Source organism: Pelodiscus sinensis, unplaced genomic scaffold (assembly GCF_049634645.1).
Source record: "Pelodiscus sinensis isolate JC-2024 unplaced genomic scaffold, ASM4963464v1 ctg34, whole genome shotgun sequence".
In the NCBI taxonomy this organism is placed as follows: Eukaryota; Metazoa; Chordata; order Testudines; family Trionychidae; genus Pelodiscus; species Pelodiscus sinensis.
The window spans coordinates 7,151,118-7,177,672 of NW_027465849.1; the positions used below are offsets into that span (position 1 = coordinate 7,151,118).

Consider the following 26,555-nt stretch of genomic DNA (forward strand, 5'->3'; position numbering starts at 1 on the left):
CACCAATAGTAGGCCGCGCGAGGCGGGGAGGCGGGAGAACTACGCTTCCCAGCCTGCCTCGGGACGGGGGGAGGAGTCACGGGCTGATTGGCGACGGGCGCGCCGTCAGCATCACTTCCGCTACGGCGAGCGTCTGGAACTACGACTCCCAGCCTGCCCTGGGGCGCTTCCGTCCCCTCGGCCGCGCGGGTGGGGGGAAGGGAAAACTCATCTCACCTCAGCCCGGGGGGGTCCCTACCTGGCCCTGCTGCTGGGTGGGGGGCAGCATCCTTAGGAACGCCCCCCCAGCCAGAGCCAACCCTCCTGCAGCGCCCTCCTGCACCCAGGGCCAACCCTCCCCATCCTTTGGCGAGGAGTTCCGCAGGTTGATGGGTGCGTTGGGTGAAGAAAAACTTCCTTTGGTTTGTTTTAAACCTGCTGCCTGTTCATTTCATTGGGTGAGCCTTAGCTCTTGTGTTAGGAGGAGTAAATAGCACCTCCTTATCTATTTTCTCCACACCGGTCATTTTATAGACAGTCATATCCCCCTTAGTCATCTCTTTTCCAATCTGAAAAGTCTCAGTCTTATTCATTTGTACAGTCCCAGGGCGTACAAGACTGAAAAGTCTCAGTCTTATTCATTTGTACAGTCCCAGGGTGTACAAGACTGAAAAGTCTCAGTCTTATTCACTGTACGGCCCTAGGGTGCGTCTCTCTGCTTGAATGTGGCAGGCTCGGTCCCAGCTGCGGCATAGCCTTCCGAGGCTCCTGCCCCATCCCCTGCCTGGCCAGTAGTAGTAACAGGTGTGTTGAAAATCCTTCTCCGATCCACAAGCTCGCAGTCGCCAGGGCACCAGAGTCTACATCGTGCCAGGGTGTGCCGGGGCGCTGCAGGAATCGTGTCTCAGGTGAGACGTCATGCAGAACGCATGGGCTTACCCCATCACCAACGATCCCATCCATATTCCTGAGAGGAGCATTGCTTTCAGCCCTGGGCTGGGAACTGCATTCTGCCCAATGAGTTACCCTTCACAGCCTTCCCAAGGAGCTGCTGGTACATGATGCGAGTCCCACGGATTCGTGTTGGGTGGTTCTTGAGAAAGGAACAAGAGGCAGGATAGGTTGAACCTCGATAGTCCCGAACTCTCTGGTCCGGCAATACCCATGGTCCGGCATGATTTTAGTTACCCAGATGTCCACTTGTCATGGATGTGGCCAAGTTTCCTGCGGTCCCATAAAGTTTGTTTACAGCACCAGTCCTGGCTCTGTGTTTTGAACTGTTATTTATGTCTAATTTATCCCTAAGGCTACGTCGACATTGCAGGCTTTTTGCGCAAAAACACGCAGAGCATCTACACTGCAAGCGCGTTCTTGTGCAAGTAAATTTACAGGACAGCATCAGAAAACAGGGCTTCTTCTATCACTATTCTTCCAGAAGAGTTATTCCTCTCCCCATGAGGAATAAGCCCTCTTGCACAAGAGCTCTTCCACACGAAGGCAGTGTAGACAGGCAACAGGTGTTTCTTGAGGAAGAAAGCCCTATGGCTAAAATTACCATCAGAGCTTTCTTGTGCAAGAAAACATCCACACTGCCCTGGATGCTCTTGCGCAAAAGCACACGGCTGTGTGGACGCGCTCTTGTGGAAGACCTTTTGCACAAGAACTCTTTCACAAAACAGTTCTTGCACAGGAAGCCTACAGTATAGAGCTGTGTCTAGACTGGCAAGATTTTGTGCAAATACTTTTCACGGAAAAGTTTTTCCGTGAAAAGTCTTTGCGCAAGAGAGCGTCTACACTGGCACGGATGCTTTTGCGCAAAAGCATCCGTGCCAGTGTAGACTCTCTCTTGTGCAAGAAAGCTCCGATGGCCATTTTAGCCATTGGGCTTTCTCGCACAAGAAATTAACTTGACTGTCTACACTAGCCCTCTTGCACAAGAATACTTGTGCAAGAGGGCTTATCCCTGAGCGGGAGCATCAGAGTATTTGCACAAGAAGCACTGATTTTGTATAGTACAAACTCAGTGTTCTTGCGCAAATACTCGTGGCCAGTGTAGACAGGCGGCAAGATTTTGCACAAAATCTTGCCAGTCTAGATGTAGCCTAAGTGTCTTCTGATACCCCAGTAAGCAGTGGAAGTGTTGGTAACGCTGCTAGAAAATGTTGACCTCCCGTGGTCTGGAAAATTCTCTGGTTCAAAACCAGTAGGTGCCGGACTAGAGAGGTTCAACTTTTCTTTGTGTCTCCTTGAGTGCCAGAGATCAGGTGTGGGAGGCAGAACAATACAGCAGAAAAACACGTCTTTATTTCTTGCAACATGAGATAGAACAAGCCACGGGGCCAGATCCTGCAGACCTCAAATGGACAATTTCCTCACTGAAGCCAGTTGGTTCTGGGCCAAAATAAGGGCTGTACGACCTGGCTGAACACCCTGCACCCGCTCAGCTTCCTGCCCCCTTTCAAGCCATGCGTTAGATTGACAGATTTTAAGGCTAGAAGGGAACCCTGCTCGTGTAATCTGGCCTCTGCCACCACCCAGGCCACAGAATTTGCCTCTTTTACCCATTCATTCTTGAGCCTAATAACTTGTGTTTGGCAAAAGCAGCTCCCAGAAAAGCAGCCAGCGAGGACTCCAACACTTCAAGAGATGGAGACTCCTCCACTTCCCTGGGTGATTTCTTCCCATGGCTCGTCGCTGCGCCATTTGGGCCCGGGAGTCCTCGCCTACTCCTGTTTCAGGTAGGGCCTCTGGGATGCAAACTTCTCCCACATGGCCCAGGAGAGTTTTAGTCCCAGCGGGGAGAGACGAAGCCAATCGGGCAACAGCAGCGCACACACCAAGCTCTGAAATGAGCCAAGAAGGGACAAGTCACTCAAATGGTACCCACTGCGAAGAGACAGACGGGAGTCTGGGGGAGAAACCCCACGCGTGGGTCCTGACTCGTGGTTTCGGAACTCCCACGCTTGGCCACGTTACAGGGCTCAGAGAGCTGGGACCAGGACCAGTTTCTGGAGGAAGGCGAATGGCATATTAGGGGGCATTAGGAGGAGCGTTGCCAGCAGATCCAGAGACGTGATTATTCCTCTTTACTCGGCTCTGGTGAGGCCACATCAGGAATAGTGTGTCCAGTTCTGGGCCCTCCACTATAGAAAGGACGTGGGCGCATTGGAGAGGGTCCAGCGGAGGGCGACCAAAATGATTCAGGGGCTGGAGCACATGACCTACGAGGAGAGGCTGAGGGACTTGGGTCTGTTTAGTCTGCAGAAGAGAAGAGTGAGGGGGGATTTGAGAGCAGCCTTCAACTTCCTGAAGGGAGGTTCCAAAGTGGCTGGAGAGAGGCTGTTCTCAGTAGTGACAGATGCAGAACGAGGAGCAACGGTCTCAAGTTATAGTGGGGGAAGTCTAGGTTGGATATTAGGAAAAACTATTTCCCGAGGAGGGTGGGGAAACGCTGGGACAGGTTCCCTAGGGAGGGGATGGAGTCTCCGTCCCTAGAGGTGTTTAAGTCTCCGCTTGACAAAGCCCCGGCTGGGTTGATTTAGTTGGGCTGGTCCTGCCTTGGGAAGGGGGCTGGACTTGTAGACCTGCTGAGCTCTCTTCCAGCTCCATGGTTCTATGAGGAAGGCAGGCAGGGGAATTACTCTAGACTCCAGCTTCTGGATCACTGTGCCGCTTGACTTCTCAGGAACACATGAACCCATGTGCTCTGCCCTGGTTGGCAAAACGGCTCAGGCGGCACCTCCCTGGGACTTCTCCACAGGGGTTCTGCGACCCCGGGGGTCTCAGGGGACATTTCCAGGGGCAAAGGGCTTGTTCCTGGGAGAGGTAGGTCTTATTCCTCAGCACCACACCTGGAAGCAAAATCCTCATTCTCACCGTTCCCTTTTACAGCTGAGATTTATTTGGCTTATTCCTTCGGTGTGAACCTTTAGCGGCTGCTGACAGGTTTCTCTTCCTGAGCTGCCCTCCATGCCCAGACCTGCTGATGGGGGTGAGGGAGGGCAGGACAAAGGGGGCAATTGCCCCAGGACCTGGCTGCTGCCCGGGGCCCTTTCAATCGCTGCCAGAGCACCATGCAGAGTGCTCCGGGCCACTCTCAGGGCTGGGAGCAGAGAGGTGCCTGGCCGCCTGGGCTCTGCTGAGGGCTGTCGGCTCTTGCTCCACCCCTTCTGAGGTCCCACCCCTTGCCCGGGGGGGGGGGCATACCCTACCTGCTAATATGGCCCGTGCAGAATGGGACAGGCGGGCAGGCCAGATGGGCACCCCTGTCCACCACACTGACCTGCAAGTAGTGGGAAAGGCAGCCAGAGGTCTGGTTGCTGATGCCCACGGTGTTCAAAGCCTCGCGAGCAAAGTCATCTGCTGTCTTCACGTAGAGGCTGGGGCAGATGTTGTGGGTCATGTTTGTGGAGACGAGGAGCGGCAGGACACTCTGGCGGGGGCAGAGGGGAGGGAGTTATGGCAGGGACCATACTAGCCCCAACCCATCTTGGTCGCTCCTGGTCGGAGGGGCCGCTCTAGAGCCATGGCGTTCTCCCCCACCGCAGGGCAGAGGGCAGCCAAGTGGGGATTTTAGTCACCTTGTCATGTCGCATACGAGTTCTGCTGCCTTGTAGGAACCCCGTGTGCGTGCCTCGGTTTCCCTGGGCACTACACTAATTCCTAGAGGGTGATGGGAATTTCGGTGGGACAGCCTCCCCCAGGTCCACGGCGGCTGATGCCTTCATAACCTGAGCAGCCAAGGGGTGTGGCCAGGTGACACCTTTTTCCAGGAAGTAAGATAAAGGCTGGAAGAGGAGTCTTGCTAAGGGGGCTGAGACAAGCAGCTGGATGTGGGTCAGCCTGGGCTGGCTGGCGAGGCAGGGGGAGCACCAGGACCCGTGGCGCCGGGCTCCCCTTCTCTCCCCAAGATGGGGTGTCCTGGCTGCTTCCAGTCTCTGGGCTGACAAGTCTGTTCTATGCTGCATCCCTGTGGCCTGATAAACCTTCGCCCTGCCGGCCGGGGGTGCAGGGCCCGGCGACTCCCCCACACCTCAGTGACACAGAGCACTAATGGCCAGATTTTCAGAACTGCCCCACACCCTGCAACCCCCATAACCCTCCCTGCCCAGGGAGCGCAGAGTGCGGCCTGCAGGGGGCGCAGTAGACCGCCGAAAGCACAGCGCATGCTGCACCCGTACTCCCGCCTGCTGGAGGGGGAAGATCTCTTGGCACTGTACCTGCACGATGATGCCCTGGGCACGGTACTCGACCTCCAGGCTTCTCGAGAAGAAATCGACAAACACCTGCCACGGAGAAGGAAGGGAAATGAAGCCATGGGACCACAACGGAGCAGGAGAGGGGCACAGGGCCGCTTGCAGCGGAGTGGACAGGGACAGGTCCCAATGAACGCCGACAAGGGAGCGAAGGGGGCAGATCTTGGAAGGACAGGTGGCCGTTGCTCTGGCTGTCCCAGGGAGCTGGTGGGGGGCAGGCAGGGGAGCCGAGCTACCCTGGATCCCTGGGCAAAGTGGGAGGGGCCGGCTCCTCACTCCTGGAACAGGTGGGGCAGGTTCCCTTGCTGTTGGGACTGAAAGCCTTGACTTTTTATATTTGTATTTTAGGTTTGGTAAGATAGTAATGGGCTGTGTCTAGACTGGCCAGTTTTTCTGGAAAATCAGCCGCTTTTCCGGAAAAACTTGCCAGCTGTCTACACTGGCCGCTTGAATTTCCGCAAGAACGCTGACTTCCTACTGTAAGAAATCAGTGCTTCTTGCGGAAATATTATGCTGCTCCCGTTCGGGCAAAAGTCTCTTTTGCGCAAAGCTTGTGCGCAAAAGGGCCAGTGTAGACAGCTGAGATTTGTTTTCCGCAAAAAAGCCCCCATGGCAAAAATGGCGATCGGGGCTTTTTTGCGGAAAAGCGCGTCTAGATTGGCACAGACGCTCTTCCGCAAAAAGTGTTTTTGTGGAAAAGCGTCCGTGCCAATCTAGATGCTCTGTTCCCAAAATGCTTTTAACGGAAAACTTTTCCGTTAAAAGCATTTCCGGAAAATCATGCCAATCTAGACGCAGCCATGTAGTTTAATGACGTAGCAATACTGTAGTAATTGTATTTAATATTGTAGTAAGTCAAATCCTTTAGTTAAGTATATATCGCCTATATTTCCATGTTCTAAAGTTCAGCAAGTAAAGAGACAGGATCTCAGACTGTGTCTATGATAATGAGATTAGAAATACTGAAAACCCGGGCCTTCCATGTGAATTGTTTTGATTAATATAAAACAGTATTGTTTACTTTTGAAGGATTTTGTGAAAGACTGTTTGTATGAATGAGATACGGTGTGAAGGTCATCGTTAGAGCCAGGTGGTCAAGAGAGAATGGGAGAATGTGGGGGTGCACTGTAAAAGACAGACTGTGAAGAAACATATCGGCGTCAGAAAAACCATCGGTGTACACCCACGGTCAAGAATTGATCAGATTGGCAGAATTGACGGCTCTAAAGTTGACGGGCGGGCGTCCCTGGAAACAACTGATTAAATCCAGGACAGGATAAGCCTCTTGCAGATGTTCTGGGAATGATTAACATCAGCAAGATAACAGTAACTGGGCACAGACTGACACAGTGAAATCCACAGACTTCAACAGAGAAAAGGATGATAAAAGCAGGGTGCTTTGCTTTGGAACTTTGGGTTCGTCTTGCCACGAACTCCAGGAGCATCGGCTCGATTGACCGACAAAGGCCCTGCTCCCCCTCTGTGTTCAATCTAGCTGGCCGCTTGATGGATACAGACTCTGGACTGGTAACGATGACATGGTCTGGCGGGACGGTGCATGCACGATGCTTGTGTGTGTGAGTGATTGAAAAGCACGTGCAATGGTTGTATTCGCAATAAACGCGGCGTACTGCCTTTTCCCCTATAAAAGATCTCGTGTGCTTCGTTTACGCGGATGACGCCGCCCCCACGCCAGTGACGGGAGAAGCAATTCCCCACTTAGAGCTCGCTGCGACTCTTGGGATCTCGCAGGATGGAGGGGAAAGCATAGCCGAGACGGCTCACGGCATATTGGGCTGCATTAGGAAGCACGTTGCCAGCAGACCGAGAGGAGTAATTATTCCCCTTTATTCGGCCACAGCGGGGCCATGTCCAGATGGCGGCGCTATTTCGGGATATTGGCGGTAACCCGAGATAGCTAGTCGGCGTCTTTTAAACCAGCCCGTTATTTCGAAACGGATTAAAATCACGAGCTCGCTATTCCGATGTCCCCGTAGCCCTCGTTCGATGAAGGGACGTTTCGGAATAGCGCTTTATTTCAAAATGAGATTGAAATACGAGACGCAATTTGCGTAGCTCAGACTGCGTCTCTTATTTCAGCCCACGGGTGCGGAGTAGGGGAACCCCAGAAGGGTTTGGGGCTTTTCACTGCGGAGAAACTGGAGAGGGTCCAGCGGAGGGCGAGGAAAATGACTCGGGGGCTGGAGCACCTACAAGGAGAGGCTGAGGGACTGGGGCTTGTTCCGTCTGCAGAAGAGAAGAGCGAGGGGGGATTTGGGAGCAGCCTGCAGCTCCCTGAAGGGGGGTTCCAGAGAGGCTGGAGAGAGGCTGTTCTCAGGGGGTCAGGCGGCAGAACGAGGAGCAATGGGCTCAAGTTGCAGTGGGGCAGGTCTAGGTTGGAGATTAGGATATTTAGCGGGTGGGGAGGCGCTGGGCTGGGTTCCCCAGGGAGGGGCTGGAATCTCCATCCCTGGAGGTTTTGAAGTCCTGGCTTGACCAAGCCCTGGCTGGACTGACTGAGTCGGGGTCGGTCCTGCCTTGGGCGGGGGGCTGGACTCGGTGGCTCCTGAGCGCTCTGCCCGCCCTGGGCGTCTAGGGAAGGGTGCTAGGGAAGAGGGCGCAGGGTGGAACCTTCCTGACCTTGGTAGCACTGTACATGGCGGCCAGTGGCACGGGGTGACGGCCGGCCTCGGAGGACATGTTAATGACGACCCCCTTCCTCCTGCCATGAACAGAGAGAAGTCCGGGTTAGGGTGGCCCAGGGAAAAGGAGAGAGACATGTTCACCGCCCAGGCTGTGGGGGGGGGGGGGACCCATCCCCTGGGCCGGGGGGGGGGGGGGGAGTTTGTCACCTGGTCCCTGCCCACTACCTAGGCTGTGGGGGGAGGAGGGAGAACCCATCCCCTGGGCCAGGAGGGAGGGGGGGGAGTTTGTCGCCTGGTCCCTGCCCACCACCTAGGCTGCGGGGGGGAGGAGGGAGAACCCATCTCCTGGGCCGGGAGGGGGAGGGAGTTTGCTATCCAGTCCCTGCCCACCACCTAGGCTGCGGGGGGGAGGAGGGGAGAACCCATCCCCGGGGGATGGACGGACACAGCTGATTGCCCAGGAAGCCTCCAGATCAGGGCAGTGGCAGCCCAGGGGGGCACCACGCCGAGTCCTGCAGCACGTACCTGGTGAGCATCTGAGGCAGGACGATCCTGGTCATCTGTCATGAGAGGGGTGGGTGAGACAGGCCCCGCCCTGGCCTCCTCTCCTAGCAGCCAGTCGTCCCCCCCCCCCCATGGCAGAGTCTGGCTCCCCTACCCCACCACCCCCTCCAGCCACACCGACAACCCTTATCCTGCTGCCCTGCCCCCGCCAGATTCCCTCCCCCGGCAGCAGGGTCTGTCCTCCCCCCACTCAGCCCTTCCCCCGGCCCTCCCCTCCCCTGCAGCCACACAGCCCCATCCTCCCAAATCATCCCCCCTCCCCGGCACCCACTGCCCCAGTGTCCCCGTCTCTCTCCCGTTAGCGCCCAGGCTGTCCATAGAGCCCTAGGACTGGCAGGGACCTCGCGAGGCAACCAGTCCAGTCCTCCCCCCCCCCGGCAGGACCAGGCACTAGCCCATCCCTGGCAGGCGTCTGTCCAACCTGCTCTGAAATATGGCCAGGGATGGAGACACCACCGCCTCCCCAGGCACCTTATTCCAGCGTTTCATCACCCGGACAGGCAGGAAGTTTTTCCTCATGTCCCACCTCAACCTCCCTGGCTGCAATTTCAGCCCCTTGCGTCTTGTCCTATAACAGGCGCCCCCCTCACTCCTCTCCCCTTTCACCCACCAGCCCTTCTCTACCCAACACGGGAACCGCCCCCCCCCCCCCCCGGTTTCCCAGGCGTTTCTCAGCTCCTCGCGCCAGGCCCCGCGGAGAAGGACCAGGAGAAAGCCGCCGGCTCCCGTTCGCTCACCTGGGCCACGGAGAGCACGTTGCAGTTCACGATATCCGACACCCTCTGAAGGGAGAGGGGGGAGAGCAAGACACACGGCCCCATCGTCACAGGCAGCCCCGAAACTGCCGCCCCTCGGGACGGGTCAGCCCCCTCCTCGCAGTCACCGGAGATGCTCATGGGGATGGGGGGGAGTGCAGAGCCCCCGCAGCTGAACTGATGCATCAAGAGAGCCCTTCCCACAGAGCCTACATCTGGGGAGGGGGGGGGGGGGGGGCAAACTTTCTGGCCTGTGGGCTGCATGAGGTGTGGAGAGCCAGGAGGGAAAGCCAAGGGCTGGGGTGAGGAAGCCCCGACAGATGGGTTCCCTGGCCCTGAGCCCCTCTTTACCCCCCAAACGTCTCATCCCCCCAGCCTCCTTCCTATAGCTCCTCCTCAACCCCCTCCCCCCATCGTGGCTCTTGCACCACCAACACCGCCAGTGCCCTGAAGTCAAGAAAGTTCTTCCTGTAGGAAAAGACTCGTCACGATAACTCTGCCCGTTCCCTGAGCTCTCTCCTGCACGGGGACCCACCCGGGCCTGGCAAGGGGAAGCCGGACGTGTCAGGAGGTGGGTTACAGCTGCCCTAGTCTTTCAACTCAACTCGCTTCCCACGCCTCAAGTGGACGCTTGGCTGTCCTAGACGCCTCGCATGCTTGCAAACCACCCGCTTCTACGTCCTCGCTCCAAGGGCACTAAAAACCCATCGGCGCCACTCCGCCGAGAGCCAGCCTCCCTCCCGGGTTCCCGGGGAGCCTAGCGCATCAGCAGCTTGTGAACCAGACAAACCTTCTCGGGGTCGCGGACATCCAGGAAATTCACCGGCCCTGGCGCATAGGTCATGCCAACGTTGTTCACTGTGGACAGAACCGTGCGATCAGGCCCAGTGGCTCGGAAGCAGGAGCGCCGGGGGTAGAAACATGGAGCGCTTTAGAAACGAGACGAGTCGGCCCCCAGGACGCAAAGAACCAGGCTCAGGCAGGCCTAAGCTGGGAGGTTCGGGTCTGGATCCAGCTACTCCCCAAAATGGGAAGAGGCTGCTGGCTTCACTAGACTCTCCTGCGAGGTGGGAATCTTTTCTTTGGCATGCCCGGTGGCAGGGGATGGCAGGGGCATGTGTCTTCCTAGGCCAACCACCTTCTGGATGTACAGGACACACAAGGCTGTTTGCAAGTCGCTGAGTTGCTTAGGAAGCACCAGTCTTAGGATCGGAGATCCCTAGAGCCAGAAGGGACCTCGAGAAGCATCAAGTCCGGTCCCTGCCCTCCCAGCAGGACTCAGCAACCTCTGGACCATCCCTGATCGACTTCCGTCTAACCTGCTCTGAAATCTCTCCAGTGATGGAGATTCCACAACCTCCCCAGGCAACTTATCCCAGTGTTTCACCACCCTGACAGGCAGGAAGTTTTTCCTAATGTCCAACCTAAACCTGCCTTGCTGCAGTTTAAGCCCATTGCTTCTTGTCCTGTCCTCGAAGGCCAGAGAACAATCTCTCCCCCCCTCCTTCCTGTGGCACCCTTTTAGATACCTGAAAACAACTAGCATGCCCCCTCGCCGTCTTTTCTTTTCCGAACTAAACAAGCCCCATTCCTTCCGCCTTCTCTCATAGCTCCTGTTTTCATCATTCTTGTTGCTCTTCTCTGGACCTTCTCCAGTTTCTCCACATCCTTCTTGAAATGTGGTGCCCAGAACTGGACACAATCCTCTAACTGAGGCCTAATCAGCACAGAGTAGAGCGGAAGAACGACTTCTCCTGCCTTGCTCACAACCCTCCTCTGAATGCAGCCCAGAATCATGTTGGCTTTTTTTGCAACAGTTTCACACTGTTGACTCCTATTTAGCGTGTGGTCTACTCTGACCCCTAGATCCCTTTCTGCAGGGCTCCTTCCTAGACAGTCGCTTCCCATTCAGTAGAATAGTGATAGAAATGTAGCCGTGTTAGTCTGGTGTAGCTGAAACAAAAAACAGGACTATGGAGCACTTTAAAGACTAACAAGATGGTTTATTAGGTGATGAGCTTTCGTGGGCCAGACCCACTTCTGAGGGAGTGGGTCTGACCCACGAAAGCTCATCACCTAATAAACCATCTTGATAGTCTTCAAAGTGCTACATAGTCCTGTTTTTTGTTTCAGCTTCCCATTCTGTGTGTGTGACACGGATTGTTCCTCCCTAAGTGGAGCACTTTGCATTTGTCCTTATTCAGCTTCATCCTGTTCACCTCAGACCATTTCTCTAGTTAGTCCGGATCGATTTGAATAATGGCCCGATCCTCCAAAGCACTTGCAAGCCCTGTCACGACCTTTGTTAGCACGTTTAAAACTGCACAGTCACACTTTATATTTCTAGCCTCACATACATAAGAACGGCTGTACTGGGTCAGACCAAAGGTCCATCTAGCCCAGTAGCCTGTCTGCTGACAGTGGCCAGCACCAGGTGCCCCAGAGAGGGTGGACCGAAGACAATGATCAAGCGATTTGTCTCCTGCCATCCCTCTCCAGCCTTTGACAAACAAAGGCCAGGGACACCATTTTATCCCCTGGCTAATAGCCTTTTATGGACCTAACCTCCAGGAAATTATCTAGCTTCTCTTTAAACTCTGTTATAGTCCTAGCCTTCACAGCCTCCTCTGGCAAGGAGTTCCACAGGTTGACGACACACTTTGTGAAGAACTTTCTTTTATTAGTTTTAAACCTGCTACCCATTCATTTCATTTGGTGTCCTCTAGTTCTTCTATTATGGGAACTAATACATAACTTTTCTTTATCGGCCCTCTCCACACCACTCATGATTTTATAGACCTCTATCATATCCCCCCTCAGTCTCCTCTTTTCTAAACTGAAAAGTCCCAGTCTCTTTAACCTCTCCTCATGGTGCGTGCCCTAAAACAGGCTCTTCAGATCCTTCAGATAGTCACATGAACTCTGATGGGCTGCATGAGGTAGTTTGTTTAAAGCATCACCATGTTATGCACACACAGGTATACAAGCCACGTTTTATAAAACGTGGCAGGGGGAGGTGTCCCAGGAGGGATGTCTCAGACCTTGGCTACTCAGCGTGCCTCCGCACTGCAAGCTGGGGGATAGAACTCCCAACTCAGAGAGACAATACAAAAATAGGGGGCAGCCACGGTGGGAAAAGCCACTACGTAGCCATACGAAACCACAGGTGGTGGGCTGGCTTTTTTTTCCCCACCGCTGCCACCACCACAGCTACGCACTGCGTGCCCTTGCTCAGAGCCAGCAGGAATAGAGCTCCCCGAGTTGAGAATTCAGATAAGAGGCACCCCCCTGGAGCAAGCACTTTAGACTGGTGAGGGCTGCCCGCCTGGCGTGGGGAGGGACGACACTGTTAAGAGCACACGTGGCCGGAGCCGTCCCGGCATGTCCCCGACCAGGCCAGCTGCACAGCCCCAGAGAACAAACCCCAAGAGCCAGTTTACCCAGAATGCCAATCTCCAGACCCTGCAGGGCGGCGTCGATGGAGGCATAGATCTCTGAGCCCTGGGTGAAATCCGCCTCCACAACCCGGGTGCTTCGGCCATGCTGCTCTTCTGAAAGGCAAAGGCAGAGCAAGGCTAGACCACTGGGCAGGGGCAGGCTCTGAGCTCCAAGTGACAGAGCCCTGGGGCAGAGGAAAGGGGGCAGTGGATCCCCGGGAGAGGGAAAGGCAGGGAGGCTGGGGTAGGGGGGTAAGTCCTGAGTTAGTGGTGACAGAAGTCGTGGGGTGGCCGCTGGCAGGAGGTGGGTTCCCGGCACAAGCCAGACTCCTTCTCCGTAGACTGTCACTCACCCTAAGATCTACCACCATGGGCAGTGGGTGAAGCTGCCCAGGCTCCGCCCCCTGATCAGGCCCCGCCCCCTGCCCTGGCCCTGCCCCCTGTCTCCCTCCTCTCTTCCTTCCCCTTCCCTGCACATCCCGTGTGCCTGCTCACTGCCTGCTTGTCCCCTTCCAGCCAAATCCCTGAACCCAAGCAAATTATATTTGAAAAAAGCCCTCCATTTTCCTGCAGCTTCTCTCTCAACATACTGGAGCAGGTTTTGGATCATGTGCCAGACATGCAGAAGGTTCCTAATTAAATGCACTAAGCTTGGGAAGAAGAAATGTCAGTCGCAGGTTTATTAGATACCCGGATCGCTGACAGGCAGGCAGCTTGCAAATGCCCCCAACCCCTCTCATTGATCCTGGGGAACACAGAATGGCTAGCACCAGTGAGAGCGAATTGAGAAATCTCTGTCCTTTCTTCCCACAATCAAACCAGGTGTCAGGCCTCCCCCTCAGCTGGCATTTGCTCCAAGGAAATAACTGGAATCAGACTGCAAAAGCTGCCACCTCCTTTTCACTTCTTCACACAAACAAGCTGAGGGCTTCCTATGTTGATGGTTTCAATAGCAGAGAGCTCCTCAGAGAAGGGATAAGAATTACCAAGGGACCTGGATCCTGTCAGTCCAAAAGAGGCTGGCTGCTGGGAGTGATTCCAATGCTGATGAGCAGAGCGCCCACAGCTCGGCTGGTGTTTCTCCTGGTGGTGCACATTCGCACATGCCGCAGTGCACATAAATTTATTCCGCAGCCCGTCTTACTCACCAATCTCAGCGGCCACTTGCTTCAGTTTTGGCATGGAACGGCTGATCAGCACCACGTTGAGGCCTCTCTTGGCGAGCTGGAAAACAATTAAGGTGGGAACTCAGAGCAGGAGAACCCGGAGAGCCCCACATCCGCTCCACGTGCCCCACAGCATATCCGAGGCAATGCTGGTTATTACCTCATGGGCATAGGCTTTCCCAATCCCTGATGTTGCTCCGGTCACCACTGCAAGAGGAGAAAGACATGAGGGGTAAATGCTTCCATAGGCCAAAGTCGCTAGGAACGGCTCCTTTGGGGAATTTGAATGCCTTGCACAACTTCCCCTGCCTTGCACACACACCCCTCCATGCAGCACAGAAGACGACACCGTATACAGCAGGCATGTCAAACCTGAAGCCTACCGAGGGCCACACAAACGAAAACTGATCGCTTTCAGGACCACCAATGTACTTCTATCGGAAAGTCGTAATTATTTATTATTATAGATTATGTTTTAGGTAGATAAGAACATAAGAACGGCCGTACTGGGTCAGACCAAAGGTCCATCTAGCCCAGTAGCCTGACTGCCGACAGTGGCCAGCACCAGGTGCCCCAGAGGGGGTGGACCGAAGACAATGATCAAGCGATTTGTCTCCTGCCATCCCTCTCCAGCCTCTGACAAACAGAGGCCAGGGACACCAATTCTATCCCCTGGCTAATAGCCTTTTATGGACCTAACCTCCATGAAATTATCTAGCTTCTCTTTAAACTCTGTTATAGTCCTAGCCTCCTCTGGCAAGGAGTTCCACAGATTGACTATGCGCTGTGTGAAGAAGAACTTTTGCTTACTAGTTTTCTTGTATAATAGTTTTTCAGGTCTTGTTTGAATATAATACAATAATTTGATGTGTAAAATTATTTGCTCATATATACTTTTTAAAATAATTTGTAAATATAAATGTAAGGTACTTTTTAATTATTTTGTATATGATACATATCTTGTTTTGTTGGAATAAAAACAAGTATAGACCAAAACAATAAGGGAGAGACTCATATTTCAGAATAATTGCTTCAGCCTGGCAAACAATAACCTTTGAATTTTCTTTAAAGAAACACAGTGTAAACCAGGTACACGTGGATTGCTTTTTGCCCTGGAATTTAAATATGATATCTGTGTTGGTTGCCTTATTCTGCATCTACACTCCCTCCTTCGCTTGCTCTAAGTGTCTATTTGTCCCCAGAAGGATTACCAAAACGAATCGAGGGGTTTGCAAAGCTGGCCTTTCTACTATCCCTAGGATTTCTTAAACTTTGCACTGTCAAAGGTACATGTACTGTTCTTACACCGATAATCCATGCAAGACTCACAAGTTAATTACCCTTTGGCTGACTGATATTCAAGTGCATATTTATTAGCAATATTGGTATGCCCCGGTTATCTTTGTCTGGCTGGTATTTTTTAGATCTAAAACTAGATAATTTCCTTTTCCTTTTTTATTTTTAAAGCAGATGTTATTTGAGCCAAATGGATATCCTTCAGAAATTGGAAACCCATCCCAAGTCTATAGAGCAGAAACTGAAATAAGGATAGGTTAAATGTAAGATAGATATCAGGTGTGCCAAGTGTGAATTGATGAGCCAACAGCCAAAACATGACAACAAAAACTGATAAAAGGAAACTTTTTTTACTCAAATCATCTGTGGAACTCACCGCCACTAGACAGCAGTGAGCTCAAAAGTTTGTAAGATTTGTAAAAGGATGAAGGCTTATTGATAATGAAACCATCTAATATAACCATACGTATGATGAAAACCAGATTAAACCCCACTCATGTTTCAGGTCATAAGCCAGCTACAAACTGTTGGGAGTGAAGAAGAAACATTCCCTGTCCAGGGATAACCGTCCACTGTCGTTTCTTGCGGGAGCACACACACACCCATCCTGAGACACATCTTGTATTGGCCACTTTTGTAGCTACAATACTGGACTAGACTAGAGAGTCCCATTGGCTGATCTGCCAATGCCTACGTTCCAAGGGAATCTTAGGACAAATATTAACACCGTACAGTTAGGTATTTAAAACTCAGGATATACAAAAATTAAACTGGGAACCACAAATCAGCCCCTTTATGTGTGTATATTACAGTCGTCTTGATTCCATTCCACTCCAGTCGGTGGAAAAAACCTGTATGCCATTGTATTCTTTGAGAAACAGTATGGGACACCATGCAACTAACACTGAATTGTATGCTTGTACAAGGGGAAGAGCTTAAAGGGCTGTGGTCCAATACCTCCTCCCTCCCCCAGAGCCAGGCACTCCCAGCCCCCTAATGCCTCCTCCCTCCCCCAGAGCCAGGCTCTCCCAGCCCCCCAAACCTAATGCCTCCTCCCTCCCCCAGAGCCAGGCACTCCCAGCCCCCTAATGCCTCCTCCCTCCCCCAGAGCCAGGCACTCCCAGCCCCCCAAACCTAATGCCTCCTCCCTCCCCCAAAGCCAGGCACTCTCAGCCCCCCCAAACCTAATGCCTCCCTCTCCCCCAGATCCAGGCACTCCCAGCCCCCCCACACCTAATGCCTCCCTCTCCCCCAGAGCCAGGAACTCCCAGCCCCCCCAAACCTAATGCCTGGGTTCCAGAACCGCCATCGTCACGGCACTTCCTCACGGGCTGGGGTGGCATGAGTACAGCAGCAGCTGTGAGCAGGCGCTTGATGCCTGTACTAAGAATGGAAGGGAGGTCTATTCAGGCTGCTTACAATGTTCCATTTCCTGTTTCAGGTCATGTCACTCCAATGCCTGAGAAACACTTGGGAGAAAAATTCTTTTTGGTAAGAACCCAAGGAAGGGATTCCCTTCCAAAGAAGTGAGAGCAGTAGCAGAAAGGAGAGTGTGTGGGTGGAGTAGGCGGGGGCAGGACCACAGGTAACACACACACCTTCTGGAGAAGGGATACCTGTGTTATGCTTAGAAGAAGCACACTGGAGTTTTATGGTGAGGGGGAAGCAATACGCTGTGTTTACTGAGAATACAATGGGAAAACAATTAGCATATGCTTACCTAGAAAGACAGACACACACGCACCGTCCCACCAGTTGATGTTATATTTACGTTTATGGTTTGCGGCCAACCAGATTGATTACAGGTGGAGGAACGGGGGTTTGTTGGTTTGGACCGATGCTTTAGTGATGGCAGGACGTTTTTGCTTTTAAGGCAAAACGGTTTTTTATAATAGTTTTTTTAAATTAGGATTAGTGAGTTTTGCATTGTTATGCTGGGTTTTTTGGATGGATGTTTGTTATTTTTGTTTTGTTAAGCTGGTTTTGATTATGAATACTTTGTTTTAGCTAATAGGTGCTTTTTTAAAAGCTGTTAATGTGCCTACTGCTAATGTTTTGATGGGGCTATATGCCACTTTTTTTGGGGCACTTTTATGTTTGTTTTGGGCTTTTTTTAAAAGAACATTCTACCTAGATATTTATTATTTAATGTATATTTTTAAATCTAAAACTGGATTGATTTTTGCTGCAGAGACGCAACCTTTGTTACAGAGAAACAATCTGCACATTTAAACAAGGGCATTACATCACAATTTGAAGAGGGATGTTTACTGTAAGCTTAAAACAGAACAGTGACCATAAGGGTCTATTTTTGCATTAGAATCAGCTGTAGACACAAAATTTTGGCCGGTGTGCACATATTCCAATGGCAAAGGAAAGGTGTTTTTTGCATTTTAGCTACCTCGCTACACCTAATAAGAACGGACGTACTGGGTCAGACCAAAGGTCCATCTAACCCAGTAGCCTATCTGCCGACAGTGGCCAGCACCAGGTGCCCCAGAGAGGGTGGACCGAAGACAATGATCAAGCGATTTGTCTCGTGCCATCCATCTCCAGCCTCTGGCAAACAGAAGCCAAGGACACCATTTTATCCCCTGGCTAATAGCCTTTTATGGACCTAACCTCCATGAATATATCTAGCTTCTCTTTAAACTCTGTTATAGTCCTAGCCTTCACAGCCTCCTCTGGCAAGGAGTTCCACAGGTTTTTGGGGCACATTTATGTTTGTTTTTGGCTTTTTTTAAGAACATTTGACCTGGCTATTTATTATTTAATGTATATATTTTTAATTTATCTAAAACCAGATTGATTTTTGTTGCAGAGACACAACCTTTGTTACAGAGAAGCGATATGCACATTTACACAATATGCACCTGATTGTGGAGTCTAAGGCAGAGCCAAGTTCTACAACAAGTCTGTAGTGTCACTAGCATGAAACCTTCAAAAATCAGGAGTAAGCTCTCCTCCCCACCCCAAAAAAATCACAATTTTTTTATGCTTGTGATTTGTCAGCCGCAATGACTTTAAAGGGTCCCTCTCACTTTGACTTCTGGTTTCTGAGCGTTAGACTGTTTTTTGTTTTTCCTTTCTCTGTAACTGAAAGGGCTAGAGACCGCATTGTCATTTGAGGAGTGGGGGTAGTTTCTGGTTCTCCCAGGATTCCAGGAGCAGGGACTTCGAGGAAAAATAAAAAGAGCCCACGTGACGAGCTTTGGCAGCGCTAGAAAATTTTGCCTCGACAACGTGGGAATTTAAAGCAACCCCAGGAAATGCTTCAGGTGCAGCTGCTGTTACACCAGCCTCAACGCGCTTTCCCGCGACAGCTTATTTTGCCGAGGAAGCACATTGTTGGCGTTTGTTATCTGTTTAATCTGCAGCAGGAATGTTTGCCAAGATAGCTGGTGGAAAAACCTGCCGCCCTTTGCTCCCAGGCTGGTACCGTGGTAAAAGTCCCAGGGGTCATTTGATAGCTCCCGGAAGGAGAAAGGTCTGCATGAACAGGAAACTCTAGGAGGCTAGCTGCGGATCTCAGCAAGACAGAGAATGTCACCTAGGTATGTCTACACTACAGCGTTATTTCAAAATAGCTTATTTCAAAATAACGCGTCGAGTCACAAAATGCATTTCGAAATAGCTTTTTGCTATTTCGAAATACCGCGTCCACACTGATTGGATGCTGAATCGCATTTAACTGGTTCCGGCAGGGCATCAGGTCAGAAGTTACCTTGTGGCCAGGGCAGCCAGCAGGGTGCTCTGGGAAGGGCTGGAGACCCCCTATTTCGAAATAAGCGTCTACACAGCACTTATTTCGAAATAGCAATTTCGAAATTGGCATTATTCCTCGTGGAATGAGGTTTACCAATTTTGAAATAAGCCTGCCGCGATTTCGATTTAATTTTGCAATAGCAATTGGCTTGTGTAGACGCTAGGAAAGTTATTTCGAAATAACGGCTGCTCTTTCGAAAGAGGGGCGGAGCTAGGACCCTAAAAGGGGCGGGGCCCCAGGTGGATGAGGCGGGGTTTGGGTGAACCTCTAGCCAGGCTTTGTGGCCAGCAGCCGGGAGCCCTAGGGCTCTGGTGTTGCCATGGCAACTTGGAGACCTGGGCCCTTTTAACGAGCAGGCCTCAGGGCAGCTGCTCCTTCTGCCCCCACCCTGTCAGCAGCCCTGGCTGGGGGCAAAAGGGGCTGCCGACGGGGAGAGGAAGAAGCCGGCCACATGTGGGCCGGGCCGGCAACTGGTTCTTGCTGGCACGCCACACCGTCCGACACCCACTCATTTTCATCTCTGCCAGGAGCCTGTCTCTGCGCCTGGCGGACTGCCAGCCAGCAGCATCTCCTCCCGCCCCACAGGGGGAAACTCAGGGCGACCCACTAAACTGCTGCTCTCCCCTCGCCCTTAAGAACGGCCACGCTGGGTCAGAGCAAAGGCCCACCTAGCCCAGTGTCCTGTCGGCCCACAGTGGCCAATGCCAGGGGCCCCAGAGGGAGGGAACAGAGCCGGGAATCATCAAGCGATCCCTCCCTGTCGCCCGTTCGCGGCCTCGGACAGAGACTAGAGACACCCTCCGGGCTCAGCCTGGTTGGATGGATCAATCTTCCATGACTGTATCTAGCTCTTTTTCAAACCCTGTTAAAGTCCTGGTCTTCACAACCTCCTGTGGCAAGGAGTTCCACAGGTTGGCTGTGCGCTTGGAAGGGGCGGGGGGAGTGTTAAATCCGCAACTTCTTCATTCCATCCAGTGACCTCTAACGCTGGTGTTACGGGAGCAAGGAGAGGCGACAGTTTTGTGGTGGCAAGTGGCCAGGGTAAACAGCACACGGTGAACGCTCTCCTGTAGGTTCACAGGCTGAACCCTGCTTGGCGGGGGGGGGGGGGGGGGGGGGGGGGGGGGGGCGCGGGGGGGAGAGGAGAGGATAGTTTGTCTAAGCAGACAAGCAGCGTTCCTGCCCCAGGCAGCCTTGGGCCACCAAGATCTCCCAGCACAGCCTCCCTCCCTCCAGCCTGTTGAGGGGGGGGTTCAGCACTGTCCACCCCCCAGGCAGCCTCCTTCCCCCTAGCACAGGGCATCAGCACACTCCAACCCCCTTCCTTTCCCCTACCCCGACAGAGGGGGCTCAGCAACCCCCCCCCCCCCCAGGTAGCCTCCCTCTCGCCAGCCCACTGGGGGGCTCAGCACAATCCAGCGGGGGGGAGGGGAGAGAGGTATCAGCACTCCCCCCCCCCTCCCGGCAGCATCCTTCCCTCCACCCCAGGGCATCAGCACCCCAACCTACCTCCCTTCCCCAAGCCTGGTGGGGGGGAGAGGCATCAGCACCCCCCCCCCCCCCGCAGCCTCCTTCCCTCCAACCCAGGGCACCAGCACCCCAACCTACCTCCCTTCCTCAAGCCTGGTGGGGGGGGACTTAGCACCGCGTGGGGGAGGTTCAGCACCCCCCCCCCCCCCCGCAGCCCAGGGCATCAGGACGCCCCAACCCACCTCCCTCCCGCCAGCCTGATGGGGGAGGGGTTCAGCACCTTCCCCTACACCAAGGAAGGGGGGGTTCAACCCCCCCTCCAGCTCAGCCCCCCCGGGGGGAGCCACCAGCCTCGCCGCGGCCGTCGGGGGGCCGGCCAGAGCCCCCCGCGCAGGGGTCGCGCTCACCCGCCCAGGCTCCGTAGGTGGCGAGCTCCGCTCCGCGCCCGCGGGCGATGCGCACCGCGCAGCCCAGCGCCCAGGCTGCCCGCAGCACCAGCAGCAGCAGCGCCAGGGCGCCCAGCGCCGCCAGCCCCGCGCCCAGCGCCATGGCCCGAGTGCTGCCGCCGGGGCCCCGAGCGAGCCCAACCCCGGCTCCCCGCCCTGCCGCCCTCGCTCCCGGCTCATTGGCCCCGCCGCCCCGGGGGCGGGCCCGGCCCGGTTCGGTCCCGTCCCCCGCCAGGCTGCAGAGGGGGGCGCAGAAAAGTTGGGGGGTTTTGGGGGGTGCAGGTCCCCCCCAAAACTTTCAAGCGCCGAGTCAGAGCCAACCCCCCAAATAAACTACATCGGGTCGGTTCTCACCGCTGCCAAGAAGCCGCCTCCCCCCCTCCCGGCACAGGAGCTGCCCCTGGGGGGGTGGGGAGATTCTGCCCCCCCATGCCGGCTGGGGGCAGTTTTCAGCACCCCTGGATCCTCAGGGGCAGCTTTGGGGGAAGGGGGTGCAACTCACCTGTAAGGACACCAAAAGATTCACCTCCCTGTTCTTGGGGTCCAAGGTTCCATCCATGTGCGGAATCATTTTTTTTATGTGCACCCAGGCATGTGCATGACCAGGACAAACAGAGCCTGGCAGAGGCAGCCTGCTGATCAGCTGGGCCGCACTGGAATCTCTTCTGAGCCGCCGCCCAAACGCCCAGCTTCCAGGGAACATCTCTGGCGCAGCAGGGGGTTGCTAACTTCCCGATGAGAGGCCATTCCCAGCAATGCTGTCGGCTCTGTCTGGTCAGGAAGCTGGAGGCTCTAAGTAGCAAGTTTAAAACAAACAGAAGGAAGTTTTTCTCCAGTCAACCTGTGGAACTCCTTGCTGGAGGATGTGGTGAAGACCGGGACTTTAACAGGGTTCAAAAAGGAGCTAGATAGATTCATGGAGGTTAGGTCCATCGATGGCGATTAGCCAGGGTGGGTAGGCATGGTGTCCCCACCCTCTGTCAGGGGCTGGGAATGGGCGACAGGAGAGATCGCGTGATGTTTCCCTGTTCTGTTCCCTCCCTCTGGGGCACCTGGCATTGGTCACTGTCGGCTGACAGGCCACTGGGCTAGATGGACCTTTAGTCTGGCCGTTCCTACGTTCTTATGTGCACCGGCAAAGGGAGACGTAGATGCCTTTGAGAAGGTTTGTGACACGGACTAAACCTGGGGTTGGCAACATCCAACACGCGTGCCATAAGTAGCACACAAGATGATTTTCAGTGACATGCACAACGAACAGGCTCTCCCCCACGCCCGCCCATGGGGAGCCCGCGCTGGCGATCCCGAATTGCAGCCCCCGCCACCCCGCAAGAGTGGAGCCAGTGCCAGCTTGCTGGGAGAGAGAAAGCCCTGAGGCACCAGCTGGCTGGGAAGTGTGTGCTGCTACTCCCCACCCCCCCGCAATGCACAGTCTGCCTTATCCGCCCCACTGTCCCCCTCGCTCCAGGAAGGCCAGACACAGGAGCTGCACAGCCTCCCCTTCCGGGGAGCCCTAGGCAGGAGATCAGGTGGGGCAGGGGGTGGAGAGAGCCACTCCCCAGAGAGCAGCACAGGAGGGTACATTGGGGCACGCCCAGTGCTTTTTTTGTTGAAAAAAAAAAAGTGCCCGTACTCCAGAGGAAAAGTTGTTGAGGAAAAAAAAAAAAGGAGGGTGGGGCCAGCATTGCCCTTTTAAGACAAGCAGCCCCTTTAAGACCTGTTGAACACTTGCCTACAGAGAGGTGCGGGTATGCTCCGTTCTTTATGCTGGGCAGTACCATCACAAAAAAAGCACTGGGCACACTGCTTCAGAAAGGGGGCCGCCCCCTGCCCGGAACCCACCGTGTGGGGGTCCTCTTTGAGCACAAGACCCCCTTGTAACGGATGGTCCGTCCCCACCGGAAGGCAGCCCGTGCAGCCAGACCAGGCAGACGCGGCGCGTGTCCTCACACACTCGCACCAGGCTGGGGTCAGAGGTTGGGGTGCAGGCTCTGGTCTTGGGCTAAGGGGTTCGGAGTGTGGGTGGGGCTCCAGGCTCAGCCCAGAGTGGGGGATTGGGGTCCAGGAGGAGTATCAGGGGGGCAGCTCTGGGAAGGAGTTTGGGGGCAGGGGGACTCCCGTCTGGGGCAGGAGGTTGGGTGCGGGGGGCGGGGTTCAAGGCTGGGACAGGGGTTCAGGAAGCAGGCTCTGGCTGGGCAGCGTTGAACTAAGACGGTTTGCTTTAACAGGTGTGTTGCGAGAAGTCATTCTTTCGCTCTGCTCCGCGCTGGTGAGGCCTCAGTTGGGGGATTGCGTCCAGTTCTGGGCACCGCATTTCAAGAAAGATGCGGAGAAACTGGCGAGGGTCCAGAGAAGAGCGACAAGAATGATGAAAGGTCTAGAGAACATGAGCTAGGAGGGAAGACTGAAGGAATTGGGTTTGTTTAGTTTGGAAAAGAGAAGATTGAGAGGGGACGTGAGAGCGGTTTTCAGGTATCAAAGTGTCACAAGCAGGAGGGAGAAAACTTGTTCTTCTTGGCCTCTGAGGATAGGACAAGAAGCAATGGGCTTAAACTGCAGCAAGGGAGGTTTAGGTTGGACATTAGGAAAAAGTTCCTACCTGTCAGGGGGGTCAAACACTGGAATAAATTGCCCAGGGAGGTTGTGGAATCTCCATCCCTGGAGATATTTAAGAGCAGGTTGGATAAATGTCTCTCAGGGATGGTCTAGACCAGTGATCCCCAACACGGTGCCCGCGGGCGCCATGGCACCCGCCGGGCCATTTATGTGTGCCCCTGGAGCAATCTGGGCTGGCCCCACCCCTGGGCGTGCGGCAGGAGCCAGCCCCGGGCGCATGGGCGGCCCCTGCCCCGGAGTCGCGGCACATGCCGGTGCTGGCCCCAGGCGTGCGGCGCATGCTTGGCCCCACCCCCAGGGCCGTGAATGGCCCCGCCCCCGTACGCGTGGCACAGGAGCGGCCCCGCCCCCAGGCACCCGGCAGCCCCAAAACGTTGGGGGCCACTGGTCTAGACAGTATTTGGGCCAGCCACGAGGGCAGGGGGCTGGACTCAATGACCTCTCGAGGTCCCTTCCAGTCCTGGGATTCTATGATTCCTGCTCCCAACCCCCACTGCGGACCCTGTCCCCCCCCCCCCCGCATGCAACCCCCACTACAAACCCTGTACCTCCTCCTGCACCCAACCCCCCCACTGCGGACCCTGTACCTCCTGCTGCACCCAACCCCCCCACTGCAGACCCTGTACCTCCTGCTGCACCCAACCCCCCCACTGCAGACCCTGTACCTCCTGCTGCACCCAACCCCCCCACTGCAAACCCTGTACCTCCTGCTGCACCCAACCCCCCACTGCAGACCCTGTACCTCCTCCTGCACCCAACCCCCCCACTGCAGACCCTGTACCTCCTGCTGCACCCAACCCCCCCACTGCAGACCCTGTACCTCCTCCTGCACCCAACCCCCCCACTGCAGACCCTGTACCTCCTGCTGCACCCAACCCCCCCACTGCAGACCCTGTACCTCCTGCTGCACCCAACCCCCCACTGCAGACCCTGTACCACCTCCTGCACCCAACCCCCCACTGCAGACCCTGTCCCCCCCTCCCCCCGCATGCAACCCTCACTGCAGACCCTGTACCACCTCCTGCACCCAACCCCCCCACTGCAGACCCTGTACCTCCTCCTGCACCCAACCCCCCCACTGCAGACCCTGTACCTCCTTCTGCACCCAACCCCCACTGCAGACCCTGTACCTCCTCCTGCACCCAACCCCCCCACTGCAGACCCTGTACCTCCTGCTGCACCCAACCCCCACTGCAGACCCTGTACCTCCTGCTGCACCCAACCTCCCCACTGCAGACCCTGTACCTCCTCCTGCACCCAACCCCCCACTGCAGACCCTGTACCTCCTCCTGCACCCAACCCCCCCACTGCAGACCCTGTACCTCCTCCTGCACCCAACCCCCCCACTGCAGACCCTGTACCTCCTCCTGCACCCAACCCCCCACTGCAGACCCTGTACCTCCTCCTGCACCCAACCCCCCACTGCAGACCCTGTACCTCCTCCTTCACTCAGCCACCAGCTCAGCTCCTGTCCCCGCTCCTGCCCAAGCCCCTCCCTAAACCAGGGCCCCCTCTTGTTCCCCAAACCCCTCATGTGCAGCCCCTCCCCTACAGCCCCCCCCCCCGGAGCCCTCACACTCCTGCACGCTTCCCCCAGCCTGAGCCCCCTCCCACACTTAGACCCCGTCGGACCCCACCCCATCGTGAATTTGGTCATGTGCATCAATAGGAAGGCGGTGTGCCGCACATTCCGACGCGTGGCACGCCCCCTGCACAAGTGGTGCACATCAGAAAATTCATTCCACACGGGTGGGAAAAATGAGAGGGAACACGGGTCACCCCCCATGTGGGTTTTTCCTTTGATGACGGAAAGCAGGGAACGTACTTCGAGTCGCTGCCCTCCTGTCCTCCCCCACAGTGCCTACTTCGCTTTGAGACAAGCTCTTTCCGCTTCGAATTCTTCATTTGGCGTCTATCGGCCATCTGTCTCCTTCGCCTTAACTTGTTCCATGCGTATAAACAATCTAGAAATCTTTGCTACTGCCCCAGAACAGGAGAGAGGTACTCGAAAACTTGCTGATCCACAAGAGCATGGCACAATGCCCATAAAACGCTGTATGTCAAATTACAAATGTATCCTGAAATCGGGCCTGAGCTAGAGACGTTTCGGGTGTAGCTAAACCAGTTCCTCTGAGACAAAGGACACGTTGACACCTCTGCCTTTCCCTGCGAAGGTTGTCTACACTTCCTCCCAAAAAGTACGAAGGTGCCCATGTGAACAGCGCTTTATCAGCAGAATCCCCAGGCTGGTAGAGACCTCCGGGGTCGTCGAGTCCAACCCCGACTCAATCCTCCAGGACTTGGTCAAGCTGGGACTGAAAAACCTCTAGGGATAGAGATTCCCTTCCCTCCACCCAGGGAACCCATCCCAGCGCTTCCCCACCTGCCTATCGTTTTTCCTAATCTCCAACCTAGACCTCCACTGCAACTTGAGCCCATCGCTCCTCGTTCTGCCGTCTGCCGAAAACAGCCTCTCTCCAGCCTCTTTGGAACCCCCCTTCAGGGAGTTGAAAGCTGCTCTCAAATCCCGCCTCGGTCTTCTCTTCTGCAGGTATCTAAAAGGGTGTCCTAAGGAGGAGGGAGAATATTTGTTCTTCCTGGCCTCTGAGGATAGAACAAGAAGCAATGGGCTTAATCTGCAGCAAGGGAGGTTTTGGTTGGACATTAAGAAAAAGTTCCTACCTGTCAGGACTATGTAGCACTTTAAAGACTAACAAGATGGTTTATTAGGTGATGAGCTTTCATGGGCCAGACCCACTTCCTCAGATCAAATAGTGGAAGAAAATTGTCGCAACCATATATACCAAAGGATACAATTAAAAAAAATGAACAAATATGAAAAGGACAAATCACATTTCAGAACAGAAGAGGGATGGGGGGCGGGGGTGTTTCAGCTCACCAGACTAACACAGCGACATTTCTAACTGTCAGGGTGGTTAAACACCGGAATAACTTACCTAGGGAGGTTGTGGAATCTCCATCTCTGGAGATATTGAAGAGCAGGTTAGATAAATGTCTAGCAGGGATGGTCTAGACAGTGCTGGGTCCTGCCATGGGGGCAGGGGACTGGAGTTGATGACCTCTCAAGGTCCCTTCCAGTCCTAGTGTTCTATGATTCTATGAAATAAGCCCAAATCCCTCAACCTTTCCTAGCAAGCCA

At 54.7% G+C, this 26,555-nt stretch overlaps 1 protein-coding gene across 3 annotated transcripts; it reads right to left on the reverse strand.

The window, feature by feature from the left end:
• Positions 1-2,261: 2,261 nt before the first annotated feature.
• Positions 2,262-25,315, reverse strand: LOC112544543 (very-long-chain 3-oxoacyl-CoA reductase-like). Of its 3 annotated transcripts, XM_075915396.1 has the most exons (12): positions 25,221-25,315; positions 21,282-21,571; positions 13,962-14,008; positions 13,784-13,859; positions 12,639-12,749; positions 9,989-10,056; positions 9,181-9,225; positions 8,405-8,439; positions 7,875-7,956; positions 5,199-5,264; positions 4,262-4,411; positions 2,262-2,822 (listed from the first exon to the last, which is right to left on the reverse strand). In XM_075915396.1, the coding sequence occupies exons 1-12, from the start codon at positions 25,298-25,300 to the stop codon at positions 2,703-2,705; spliced, it is 1,170 nt and encodes a 389-aa protein (XP_075771511.1). In that variant the 5' UTR covers positions 25,301-25,315; the 3' UTR covers positions 2,262-2,702. The 3 variants fall into 3 exon arrangements, with proteins under 3 accessions (XP_075771511.1, XP_075771512.1, XP_075771513.1); XM_075915397.1 differs by lacking the exons at positions 21,282-21,571; positions 25,221-25,315 and adding an exon at positions 20,741-20,922; XM_075915398.1 differs by lacking the exons at positions 21,282-21,571; positions 25,221-25,315 and adding an exon at positions 16,380-16,480.
• Between the last annotated feature and the right edge of the window lie 1,240 nt (positions 25,316-26,555).